Source organism: Arachis ipaensis, chromosome B3, assembly GCF_059453495.1.
Source record: "Arachis ipaensis isolate K30076 ecotype BB chromosome B3, ASM5945349v1, whole genome shotgun sequence".
In the NCBI taxonomy this organism is placed as follows: domain Eukaryota; kingdom Viridiplantae; phylum Streptophyta; class Magnoliopsida; order Fabales; family Fabaceae; genus Arachis; species Arachis ipaensis.
This window is the reverse complement of record NC_142438.1, coordinates 12,104,218-12,118,362: the sequence shown is the minus strand read 5'-3', so window position 1 is coordinate 12,118,362 and position 14,145 is coordinate 12,104,218. Positions and strand designations below refer to the sequence as shown.

General features: G+C 33.5%; 1 protein-coding gene and 1 pseudogene across 1 annotated transcript; one reads left to right on the top strand and one right to left on the bottom strand.

The window, feature by feature from the left end:
- Positions 1-8,800: 8,800 nt before the first annotated feature.
- LOC107629514 (disease resistance protein RPP13-like) lies at positions 8,801-11,930 on the bottom strand. The gene has a single exon (XM_088507735.1). It carries the CDS (start codon positions 11,735-11,737, stop codon positions 8,924-8,926), a length of 2,814 nt encoding a protein of 937 aa, XP_088363861.1. The 5' UTR covers positions 11,738-11,930; the 3' UTR covers positions 8,801-8,923.
- Positions 11,931-13,011: 1,081 nt separating this feature from the next.
- LOC107632452 (uncharacterized) lies at positions 13,012-14,145 on the top strand (annotated as a pseudogene).

Below are 14,145 nucleotides of genomic sequence, written 5' to 3'. Positions count from 1 at the left end.
TTTTGTGTTTACTTTGTAATTGCTTTTGGTTAAAAAAATTTCAACATCTTGGAGCCTTTGGAGATCTTGCCTTGAGAGAAACGTTTGTGACTTGCGGATTTGACGTGCCCCTCTTTCTTTCGAAATTTTTCATCAAGGTTGATGTTTTTATTTAACAGTTTTATGTTCTCCTTTAAGCATGGTTTTCTTGAATTACATTCGAAGCGCCTTGTTAACAGTAGTTTTTTTGTTTGTCGATACTTGGGTTTCGACTGTAGTCTTAGCTGTTTTTCTTTGAAACTTTTCTTTGGAAAAGCCACTGACTATTGCCTCTTGGTCTGAAAACTTCTTTTCTAAAACCGCTTCTGTTGATTAAGTTGTTGTTTGTTTTCTAAGATTTCTTGCAAATGTAACTGTTTTGTCACTTTGTTGATTGTATCTGTAGTGCCTTCAATTATGTCGCCATTATGTTGTATGGTTGCTGATAGTGTAGGGGGAGACACCATTTTAGTATTTTCTGTATGTTGAAGAATTGCTGAACTGTGTTGATTAGTTTTGTGTACTTTTACCCGACTTGTTTTGGACGATGTTTGAGCTCTTTTAGTAACGGCTTCTTTATTTTGCATTTGTAGGTGTAGATTTTTATGTCGCGTTCTGTCATTCTCAGTATGTCTACGAAAGTTTTCCCTAACTTTCCGACTTGCGTAGATTCTACTGTCCTTTCCTGTGTCCTCGTAGTTGATAGGAAATACTGTGATACTTTTCGTAGGCATCACAAGATATGTGAGAATAGCAAGGATGAGAAGAATTACGAGCTGGTGGTGTCTGACCCTGAAGAAAGAATTTGTTTTCCCCCTTTGAACGAGTCGGAGCTCCCATTTTTATATGCCTATGATTGTTTTTTCACAAAGTTAGGCTTCTCTCTCCCCTTTACTGACTTTGAAACGAATATTCTTTGGGCTTGCAATGTAGCCCCTTTTCAACTTCACCCGAACTCCTGGACTTTCCTAAAGATTTTTCAGCTTCTGTGTCGAGAGCTTGATGTCCGACCTTCTAGCAAGCTTTTCTTTTATCTGTTTGTGTTGACCAAACCTGAGACGTTGAAAGGGAAGGCCTATTGGTTTTCCTTCCGCGCCGTCTAGGGTAGGAAAGTTTTCTCCATCTTTGACGAATCATTTCATGATTTCAAAAATCATTTTTTTAAAATACGAGCTGTGGAAGATGCCCAAGCTTTCTTTTTGGACGAGAATGACGAACCTTTCTTTCCCATGTATTGGCAAGAAGAATCCATAGTGGCCAAATATAGTATAGACAGTTTAGATGAGTTGGAAAAGAGTTTCGTGAACGTGTTGCAAGAGTGTTGGGGTCGAGCTCCTCACTTGAACACAAAAAGGTTCTTAGGGGACCCCGGCCAACTCTGGTCCGAGCTAGGTAGTTTTCCGACCTCTTTGCTTTTTACGATTTCTCATATTATATTTCACTGTTTCAATGTGCTTTGTGTTTTTTTTTAGAGACTTTCTTCGCCAGACTAAGAAGTCGGTTGTGGCTCGAAGTCTTCGGGGTCAAGGGGCTGAGGGTGCCTCCTCTTGACCTTCCCAAAAGAAGGCGGACTCTGGTCTTGCTGCACAGAAGAAGCTCATTTTCAAGAAACAGAAGGCTACTGGGGAATTGAGTAGACTTTGACAGATTTTCCTAGAGCGAAAAAAAATATCTTGTCTCAGAGCCAGATAACCATAGACGACGTGGCTATTCAAAATCACCTCCACCATATGGCTCGTAATTATATCCGTATGGCAGGGGTGAGCACTGCCCTGGCTAAGGAGCTTAGAAAGACCTCAGTCCGTGCTACTCAAGCTTTTCTTGACTCTGCCCAAGCTGAGGTAGAGAGGGTGAATGGTTTGAAGGAGGAGTTGGAGGAGGAAAATGCCAAGCTAAAGTCTGACTTGTAGAAAGTTCGTTCTCGAACTGTGAAAGCTGAAGCTACATCGTTGATGGCCGAGGGGTAAAAAAGAGAGCCGATGAGTGTTATACTCGGATCTATGCGGAGTTGATCGACCTTCGGGAAGAGTTAAAGGATGCCCGAGAGGAACATGCCGCTCTTCAGGAAAATGTCGTTGCGAGAATGGACGATATGTTTGAAAACCTAAAGGCTCAAGTCCGAGTTCTTACTCCGGATCTAGACTTTTCCGAGCTCGGCCAAGATAACATCGTCGTCGACGGGAAGATCGTGCCTGCTCCTGATGAGGATGAAAGGCCTCCTCTCAATCCGAAGGCTTCTGCTCCCCAGGTCGGTCAAAATCCTACATCTCTCGAGGTCCAACCTGAGGTCCAACCCGAGGTCGTTAACGTGGAAGCCTCCTCTTCACCTTCTGCTGCTATCCTGGCTGTGCCAGTTTTTATGAATCCTCCAACCCCTCTTGTCAAGGAAAAAGATGCTGCTACGGGTGAGGATCTCAACCCGCTTTTTGCGAGCAATATTAAATTCTGTTTGTTTTTGTTTTGGATGTTTGGAAGGATCGCCTTGTGGGTCCTTATGACACTTAACTCTTGTAATAGTTAGTAGCTTTTCTGAACACTTTACTTTTTGTTATAGTTGCTTTTTTCACAACTGCACAAAGTAGTATTTAAGTTACTTTCTTGTGTTTTAAAGAACCTTTCTACCTTTTTGAGTGGGGCTAGGTCCTTGAGGTTGAATATAGCTTGCTTGATTTTAGCAACTTTGTTAAATAAGAAATTTATTTACGAGTTTTCTTTTTTAGTTCCGACTTCGAGTAGTCCGTCTTTATTAAGTTACTCTTATAACTCTTTTTTTATCCGGCCTTACGAGTGAGGTCATTTTTTTCATGAGCTATTTATATAATTTCTTACATTAATTTGTACCTCGTTGCTTCATCTTGTCGACCATTTTAGGTCAGACAACGATTTTTGCCGTTTGTCGAGCTTAAATTAATGCGTTCTAAATAAGAAACTTAAAAAAAAAAACATAGAAATTTTATTGATAATCATAAAATTTCTATACATAAAACGGTACCAAGGGTTTGAGCACCCTTAACCCTTGTTTTGGTGTCTTGTTAAAATTTTTTTCAGAAATTTTTTTTTTCGAAAAAAAAATTCTTAGGTTGAGAAAGAGAGTACATTAGGGAACAAGGTTCACTACTTAGCTCTAGTAATTTCTTAAGTTACATGAATGCTAAAATTTTGAAAATTTTAATCCTTAAAAATCAGATATTTTGTATTAACCTTTGTCTAAGATTTTAATTATTTTGTAAGATTCTTTTCAATTTATAGCTATTTTTTTTTGTCTATTTTGTATTTCGATATCATTTCGAGTCAGGATGAGACTGAAGTCAGGATGAGACTGAAGTAAGGAGAAACAATGTGAAGTGTGAATGGAAATTAAAGTGGAATGCAATAAATAATGCAGTTGATAAAATTACTCCAGACAGCTGTATTGTACCTTTGTCTTCTCCTCAATCCTCATTGACTCTGCATTATTGCACCTTCTACATAGGATGCTGTTTCCAGTTTACTTCTACTGCATTACTATATCTTCTCGAATTTACTATTTTCCATTGTTTTCTTTAACCACTCTGTAACTTTAATATGGAATTGCACACAGGTATAAGATTGAACTCTTGTGTACCCTTCATTCCTATTTCTCCATACTGGATTTAAATCCGCGCACAAAATTAATATTATAAACTTTTTATATTTAATTTTTTAGATAATTTACAATGATAAATGATTTTTTATGTTATAATTAATGTAACTCTTAAAATAAATTATTGTAAAATATATTTTTTGCACAGTCACGTAAAAAATAATTCCTGCAATATTACAGAATAATAATTAAAAATGAATAATTAAAGTTCGTCATATGCAATATTTTGTAGTTATTTTCTTAGTATTGTTGTATTTGATTATTTTGTACATATAACACTAAACAAACTTACAAATCAAATATGAATATTGGTTTGTTTCTTTAATGATATACTCTATGGTGTAGTTTTGATGTTATGCTAAAATTAAAAGTGATTGGAGAGATTTTTAACAACTCATGTGCGAATTTATGAGATAATTAAGTAATAATAATAAAAGTGTTGTTGATAATATAATAAGTAGACCATAATTATATATAATTTAAATATTTTTAATTAAAAATTATTATTATTATTTTAATAGCATTTAACTGTTACTTTATAATTAAAATGTTTAATGATAAGTAGTAAATTTAATTAATTAAGAGTATTGATTAAGGATTTTTTTAAAATATTAGAGTTTTTTTTATGGATAATTGACACATTTAAAATAGATGATATGGACTAATAATACAATTTTTTTTTCATGATTGTCACTTATTTAAAATAGTTGATATGACACAATGGAAAGTAACTATATAGCATAAGTTTATTTCATAATAATTTAGTATTAATTTTTATATAATAAAAATAGATTGATAGATAGATTATAAGATTGATTTATTTAAATTAACATCATAAGAAGAGCAACAAATTGAAGTAAATGTGCGAGTAGGATCATCGCACTTACTTTACTTTTCGGATTATATTTTATACACTACTATTATTTTTTTATTAGGGAAAAAAAAAATAGTACAGTACTATTATAGTATATCTATTTATATGTATAAATAAACGAGTAAAATTAAGGATGAATTTTCAAGTGAAACATTGAAAAGAACCATGCCATAGCAATACACAGGTAAATAATGAGTTCCGGGGATGCATAATGCATCAAGTGAAAAACAAAACCAGCAATTTGTTAATCATTAAATTCCAGAGTTGAATGTAGTACATCAAACCTTTCATTTTCGGAGGATGAAATGTATCAGGAATTCATAATACATATACGGTAAAAAAAGAAAAGAAAATGAAAGTGAAAGAAAAGTGGTTCAAACTTCAAACACAACAATCTCTGGTTCTGAATTCCATAAAAATAGGAATTACCCTTTCTGATTATGAGCTCATGCCCATCCTTCATTTCCATATCTTTTATTCTCATACATAATGCTTCAGAAGGAGCTAAATATGCACTTGTCTTAGAGCAACCAAAGGCCACAAATTATTTGGGAATCATCTAAGCGTTATTAAACCGTTGTTCTAAGATTCTTTTTCTCATATAAAAAGTTAATACTTAATAGTCATAGCATAATTTACTGTTCACTGTATATTATACTTATGTTTTTGATATAGTACGTATTTTATTGTTCATTGTATAAGTACTGTTTATTATAGTTCACTTTTATAGTTTTACAAGGTTCACAGTTTTATTTGCTTTAATTACTTACTGGAGATACTAAAAGTGTTTAATGGCCTAAAGTTGAATCTATGGTGACTATTAAGTTCTTTTAATTTTTAACTCCAAAAACAAATTCCGTTGAGTGTGCAAAAGTGATTATGTAGGAGATAAATTATTTTTGTCTCCTAACAAATGAACTAGAAATAAAATAGAAAAGAGAAAAGTACACAATCATATATTTTGGTTCAATCATCTTGTGTAATGTGGTTTATATCTCATCTTCACCATAACTATAATAGAATTTTTATTATCTTTTAAAAGATTTACATTCATCAATTTCTTATGATATTTTCTAATTCTATCTGGAACAAATCAAACTTTCTAATTAAGTTTGATTTGACTAGATTTACTTTCTAGACTCTTAACACTAAATGCTCACCCAACTTAACAAATGATGCTTTTCAAATACAAAAAAAACAAAACAAACACAAATTACAAAAGAAATTGACATAATCTTTGTTTTTTTTCAAACTAACTCTCTTTGCATTGTATTTTCTCTCAATAATTTTTTTCTAAATCCTCTCATATATGTCATTTTTATTGAATAAAATCAAAGAAAGATAACTAAAGAATTAGAATATTCAATAGAGAAACATGAAGTAGAAGAAATAAAACAGCTCGAAAAGTATAAACATAACCCGATTTTAGAACTCTCAAATGTTGTCTTTCATCTTGGTGGAATACTTTTTTTAGTGTAGGTGTATTACTTCTAAAACTTCATACCTTAGTAGTGAAGGTGTTTAATGGTTCAGATTTATAGATTTTTTCTCCTTACTTCAATCTTTGATTGATTACTTCTTTTTTATATGAAAAAATACCTCCAAAACTTGATTAAAATTAAGAGTCAACACCTTGAGTATTGAATTAGTTCTTTTTCTTCTCCTAAAAAATTTAAGTAGAGAATCAGAGTTGAAGGACGTTGAGTCACCAAGGAGATGGACAAGAACAAGAGTAGCTTTAATATTCTGAAAACTTTAATGTTCGTCAAATTCATACTCTTAATCTTGTACTTTGCCTCTAAATTTTGTTACTAACCTTTGGATATAAATTAGAAAAAGCAACTTTCATTTTTCTTCTTACTCGAATGGTGTTTCTTCTCCAAAGTAGCTTCAACAAGCTATTGTGTGTGCACAAGAATAGTAAATTAACTTTATCCTTTTTTTTTTAACATTCTTGACTTAAAAATTTGATTTGGTTTCATTGATTTGACTTAGTCTCCAATTTTTGCTTTTTTCTTTTTTTTTTTTTATTTGATACTTAATCAAAAAATGAAGCACTTTTTCATTTTAGATTGAACCAGTTCTAAACTAACTTGTTTGCTTGTGAAGTTCTGCAACGTTGGGTATAGTTCAACAAGAAGTTCTTTTGTCCAAAAATCAGCAGCAATAAGCCTTTTTCAATTGTCTTTGTTGGACCAAATTTAGTCCAATTTATTTAATACATTAAATTCTATTATGAATCTGTATAATAAAACACATTTTAAACAATTTTAGGCTTTTAATCCAATCATATGCAAATGCGTTTGTCATCACTAAAAGTATGATTATTGTTTTTTAAATTCAATAGATACTTTACGTCAATTTTGGTGAGCTTTCGCTCACATTTATAGTGTTTAGTATGCTAAAGAGTGTATCCGGTTCTAATTGTTCCTGACAGAACGTGGAGCGATCTATAAAATATTTTCTAAAAATCTTTATCACGATAAGATTGTAAGTGGACGAAAATTAAAGTGAAATAGAAAAGTGGACTTGATAATTATTCAGGACTGCTGTATTGTATCTTTTGGAAATTAAAGATGAATAGTTGGGTTCTTTGTCTTCTCTCATTGACTCCGCGTCAACTATGCAAAACGCTAAGGTGTATTATTGTGTTAAGTCTAAGTAGGATGCTATTTTGTATGAATTTCTATTGTAGTTGAGGACCTACCTGAGAGCAATGCAGCAAGTTTGTTATCATCATTCAGTAGATGAGTAGATGTAAGTTGGTCTTGGAGGCTCAAGTCCCATCAACTTATGCATTATCAAACACAAACACACCATTCAAGCAAGCTTTTTGTGAACTAAAAAGTATTTCAAGTGGTTGAAGCGTTGAAGCGGAGGAATCTCCCGGACGGCACAGAGAAGATGATGATGATGATGATGATGATTAGATCTCATCTCTTTTTGATTATTTATGCTTGCAACAAACAACACATAATCTTAATTAATTATATATTACTACTACTTATTACTATAATTTTTTAGATCATGGTTTTGGATTTTGTTCTTTATGTTCGGTTGATTTGTTTAAATTGCATCCTATAAATATATATAAAGTTGAACAATTATAAATTAAATGCGAGGCTTCTCTACTTCTATTATAATATATAAAAAATAAGAATAAAGTAATGTTATAAGAAGCTAATCTATTTATTTACAAAAATATTATTTATATATCAAAATTAATTACTAAAATTAGCTATCAATATATTTGTATATAAATACATATGTGATTTAATTTATTTATAATCTATAAAAGTTTATAAGAATTCTCTGTACAATAAGTTTTAACTATTTACTTTTTCTAAAGATACTACATCGGTACTTTTAAACATATGACAATATATGAGACTAAAATTAAAAAACTCTTACCTATTATTATAATTCAAATATAAATTACTAATTGAATGCAATAAACATATACATTAAAAATATTATAATAATTATAATTATAAAAAAATGTAGTTACAGAATATAAATATTCAAATTCTACATTTTTTGTATATTTGTACATGTTGTATAAGACTTGTACTACTTCACTATTTCTTCTATTTATAAAGTATGTTGCATAATACTCTTATTTTATATTTTAATTTCATACCGAAAATTTCTTCAAACAAATTTAAATTTGACACAATATCTTCTAACTAAATACATTTAAATATATTATGATTATAAATTTATTTCATAATTTTATATTATATTTTTAGTATTTTTTATTATGATATATTTTTCTTAACTTTTTTTATTATTTACAAACAATAAAATAATAAATAAAGATGTAAATTTGTACAATTATAATATAATAAAAAACTATGATTTTTTTAAATAAATGAATTTAAATTCCTAAAATAATAAATTATAATCTAATTCGTATTAAATAAATATTTTATAAAATATTTTTAACATAAAATAATTTAAATTTAACATTAGTTTATATATTATCTAATCAATCTTTAAATAATATTAAAATATACTATATAGTATAATTAATTTACTTTCCAAAGGGCGAATCTCATTATAGTAATATACAAATTCTTAAGTTTACTATAAACTTTTATATATCAATGCTAGATCTATTTTGTAATAAGATAGAGAAAGTATTAGATGTCATAATTTTCTTAAATTAATTATCTAATCATAAATTATATTATAGTAGAATGAAACATGTAATACTAGAACTATTACTAGAACACTATATCATATATGGTCATAAAAAAGTTATAAAGGTAATAGTCATAAAATAATTTAAATGGACAAATATCATAATCATTTAGAAGATCTTAATCGTAACAATAACATTTAAATACCAATTATAATCATAAGTGTTAGGGCTAAATTTGATTCAAACTCATCAACATCTATACTACTTATAGATACCCCTCTCTTATTATGAGGTCACATCCATCCTTCATTTCCAAATTTGCTAGCGCATCAGACAATGCTTGGGAGGGTATCACAACTTTTACTTGTCTCAGGGAAGTCAAAGACCACAGTTCATCTGGGAGATCGTCCAATCTTTTACAGTAATCGATAAGCAGAGTTTGAAGGCATGGCATTGCACCATTGCCTAATTTCCAGTTGTCAACTTTCAGCCACACCATGTCAAAAACCTGGAGCTGTGAGAAACTGCCTGCACTGCAATTAATCTCAAAGGGATCATAAAATTCATCTGCTCCATGCAATCTCAAAAGTCGGAGTGTAGTAAGATTACCAATGGCATTCACCCCATCATCATTCATGAAGGTAATGCCTGTCAACGTTAATTTAGTAATGCATGCAGGAAACGCAATATCACACCTTGCAAGGTCCAAAGCTCCGCCAACTTTTAATTTGGTCAGATTTGACAAGTGCTGCAGGCTCTCTAACAATTCAATTGGTTTGAGCCCGATGTGCCATTCCATGTGCTCGTAGTTTGTAGGCACTGGTGGCGGTTCATTCTTCCATTTAAAGGAAAGTGTCAACTTGTTGAGATGAGTTAATCGCCGTAGGGTTGATAACAACTCATGCACATTATTTTTCTGGACCGAGGAGATGTGCAAACTCAACGTTCGTAGCTTGGGAAACCTTCCTTTCTCTATGCTGCGTGCAATCTGACTATTGAATTCAATCATAGAGATGGTTTGCAGATTCCACATGACTTGATCACCTGCTTTTGAACCATGCTGGCCTCGTAGGATGATGGTTTCATTACTCTTTAAATGCCTAAGTTGTTTCAGGTTCCCTACTCTCCTAGGGAGATATATTGGATGCTCTAGCCCATATATGTCCAAAGTTTGTAAATTTTCTAGTGTGCATATAGAATCTAGCATGACATGATCACTTATTCCTCTTGTGCATATTCTTAGATACCTTAAATGGATAAATAAGCCCAAGTTGGAAGGGACTTTGCTGCAATAGTTTACCCCAAGATCTAATACCCGAACCAGTTTGAAGAATTTGAAAAGCCATTTCATCTCCTCGGGGGTAAAATCATACCATTTTGGGTCAAGGCAAAACAAAGAGCGGACACATGAATGGTCATTGTTGCTTGAAGAAACGTAGCCACGCATGCCGCATTGGATAGAAAGCCTGCGTGGTTTTGATGTCTCCAAAATGTTACTATTTGTGCAAACCTCAAAAAGCTTGTCCTCTTTGCTCTCAGTTATGCAAAGATCACGAAGAAGATCATGGATGCGACATGTTTTCACATCTCCATTAACATTCACTCGCGATGCTTGAACCAAGCTCCGATCAATGAGCTCATACAAGTAATCTTCTGCAACTTCCTTTACATCTCTGGTCCCAGTTTGTTGAATAAATCCCTCAGCAACCCATTTTTGTAGCAATGGCCTTACAAAGATCTCAAAATCTTCAGGGTAGATCCCAAAATACAGAAAGCACGGCTTTAGTCTTGAAGGCAAGTTGTCGTAGCTGAGTTTGAGTACAATGTCCCTAACTTGGGTCTCATCTCGAGTAAGATAAGAATTGACATTTCCCACCACTCTGGACCATTCCCTCTGTGATTTCTCCTTTTTTTTCAGTAACCCTGCCAAAACAACAATGGAGAGTGGCAAACCACCACAATTTTTAACCATTTGTTTGCCAAGATGTTCTAGATCAGAAGGACACTCTTTCCCTTGAAACACTTTCCTGAAAAAGAGTTCCCAGCTTTCATCATCACCAACGAATTGAAGGTAATAAGGAAGACATGAACTCGTATACAATGCCACCTCTTTCAAACGGCTAGTAATGAGTATTTTGCTACCATTATTGTCGTTTGGAAAAGCATCTTTTACCTCATCCCAGTCTTGAGTCTTCCAGAGGTCATCAAGGACTACCAGATACCTTTTCATGGCTAAGAAATTCCGCACCATTATCTTTAGCTCGTCCACACCCAAGCTAGAGAGGTCACCTGGTTTTTGTATTCCTCTCTTCTGTTTCTTTCCCTTGTTTTTCTTCCCAAGCTCGCTCTCAGCGTTAGGCATCAAACACTTGATAAGGCCAAGCAAAAGCTCCTTAACTCTGCAGTCATTTGAAACATAAACCCATGCACGACATTTGAAATATGACTTTACCTGATCGCTGTTATAGACCTTTCGAGCAAGGGTGGTTTTGCCCAACCCACCCATACCGATGATGGACACAACGTTGCTTTGGGAACTCTCTTCCTTAAGCAGCTGCATGACTGCCTTGGATTCACCAACAAAACCAACTACATCATGCTCCTCCACATTTCTTCTTCTCTTGTGCAGCAACAGCACCTTCTCCTCGTCCTCTCTTGCTGATGATGATTCACCTTCTTGTTGAAAGACATCGCTGAGCTTGATCTTGTTGTCTCTTATGTCATTGACAGTGGCTTTTATGCTGTCTATTTTCTCAGCCACATCACGGAGCAACTTTCCATGTTCAAAACCATGGAGCATCTTCCCCAGCATGGTTCGACGTCTGTGCATAGCCACTTTGACAACAAAGGTGTCGATGACATCCTCAGCTTGGTGCGCAACATCTCTGATCTGACGAAGAACTTCTTTGTCAATTTCTTTCTTGGTTTTCCCTTCAGATGTTTTGAGGAACACGTTTATGATGCTGAGGTCACTTTGAAGGGATCTAACCCTGTCATCCACGCCACATAGCAGATTGGCTTCACGTGCTAGCAATTGGGACAAGTTGTCCAGGACAAATGAAATCACACTATCTGCCATTGGAGGGGGGTGTATGTAAGTAAGGAACCGACTGATTTGTGTTTAGAAACTGAACTGATGATGGTTGATGTAGGAAACTGATGTTTGGGAAGGACTGAAGAGTAAAGAGCGATCTAATAAAACCTTTTCCTAAAATCTTTGTCAAGTTAAGATTGAAGTAAGGAGAAACACTGTGTGAACTGTGAAGTGTGAATGCAAATTAAAGTGGAATGCAATAATGCAGTTGATAAAATTATTCCAGACAGCTTTATTGTACCTTTGTCTTCTCCTCAATCCTCATTGACTCTGCGTCAACTATGCAAAATGTTAAGCTGCATTATTGCACCTTCTACATAGAATGCTGTTTCAAGTTTATTTTTACTGCATTAGAGTTAATAGTCAAAATCGTTCTTGAAAAATAACTCGATCTCCATTTTCGTCCCCGAAAAATAAAGTTAATCAAAATAGTCCCCAAAAAATAATTGAGTTATTCATGTTCATCATTCCATCATCTCTCTCGCTGAGTTGACTAACGTTAGCTGATGTGTGACGTTAACTACCACCGTGGCAGACGCCTAGGTGTCCCTTGCTATTGCTGATAAGATAACTATACTGAAACAGTTCAAATCAGTGCCTTAATGTTTGAACCCTAATCTTCAATTCAATGATAAATAAGTTGCGTTCAACAATCAGAGGGCCATATACTTTAGTTGGAAGAATTCCACCTTCCTTGGGAAATCTTTCATCGTTGGAGACTCTGTCACTTGCATACAATCATCTTGAAGGAAATATACCTCATGTTTTGGGTAGGTTATCCAATTTGAATTCTATTTTTCTTGGTTCAAATAATTTGTCAAGCATAATTCCTCCTTCACTTTACAACCTTTCCAATATTCGAGATTTTGATTTAGGGAAAAAAACAATTAGTGGATACTCTTCCTTCAAATATAGACCATGCTTTTCCCAATCTCCAATAGTTTACTATTCCATTGAACCAATTTACTGGAACTTTTCCATCTTCAATATTCAACCTGTCTCAGTTGCAAGTGTGTGATATAGGAGTGAATAGTTTTAGAGGACAAATTCCTCTTACTTTGAGAATTGGCTTGAACAAGTTTCAGCAACTTATAATGGACTATAACAATCTTGGGAGTGGACAAGTCCATGATTTGAATTTCCTTTTCTCACTAACCAATTGTACTCAATTGCAAAGGTTGTGTTTTGAGGCAAATAATCTAGGTGATGTATTGCCAGATCTCATAGGCAACTTATCTACCCATCTCTATTTACTTGATATGTGAGTTAATAAGATATCTGGGAGGATACCTCAAACAATTGGAAACTTAATCAGCTTGACTACACTTATTTTGACACAGAATTCTCTTCAGGGATCAATTCCAGATTCAGTTGGAAAGCTTGAAAATCTAGCAAGATTGAACTTGCAACAGAACAAGTTATCTAGTAACATTCCTAGTGTTATTGGCAATCTTATTATGTTATCTGAAGTTTATCGTGGCATCAATAAGTTAGAAGGAAGCCTTCCATTTACCCTTAGATACTGCACCATGATGCAGAAATTTGTTGTAGACACAAGCTACTTAAGTGGTAATATACCCAATAATACATTTGGGTATCAAAAAGGTTTAATAACTCTTGATTTATCCATCAATGTCTTGACCGGTTTCGTTCCTTTAGATTTTGGTAACTTGAAACAACTTTCCATATTGTATCTACATACAAATAATTTGTTTGGTGAAGTTTCCCTGGAACTTAGTGCTTGTTATGCTTTAACAGACTTTTGGCTAACGAGAAACTTCTTTCATGGAAGTATACTTTCGTTCTTGGGTTCTCTAAGAAATCTAGAAATTTTAGACTTTTCAATCAACAACTTCTCAAATACAATAGGAGGTCCATTATTTGAACTTGAGAATCTGACTTTTCTAAATTATTTGAACTTTTGTTTTAACCATCTTTATGGTGAGGTCCCAATAGGAGGAATCTTCAGAAACATCACGGAAATTTCACTCATTGGAAACGAAGATTTCTGTGGTGGGATACCTCAGTTGAATCTCCCTCCAAGTTCTGAGTTGCTTTCACATAAACATAAGAGTTCCTTTAAAGTTACCGTGATCATTGTAATTAGTGGGGTTTCGGCATCTTTTGTGGTTTTCATCTGCATTTGTTATTTGAGGAAAAAGCCCAAAATATTATTTTCTTCACCATCACTGGAACATAGGTACTTGAAGGTTTCTTATGGAGAGCTACATCAAGCAACCGACGGATTTTCTACATCAAATCTAGTTGACACCAGAAGCTTTGGTTCTGTATATAAAGGAACACTACTTGTCCAATTTGAAAGACGTATTGCTGTGAAGGTGTTGAATCTTCAACCTCTACTGTTGAACGGGACTTATTTATCGTCGAATTGA

Coding starts and splice junctions, on each gene's coding strand:
- LOC107629514 (XM_088507735.1), bottom strand. CDS start 11,737: ATGGCAGATAGTGTGATTTCATTTGTCCTGGACAACTTGTCCCAATTG.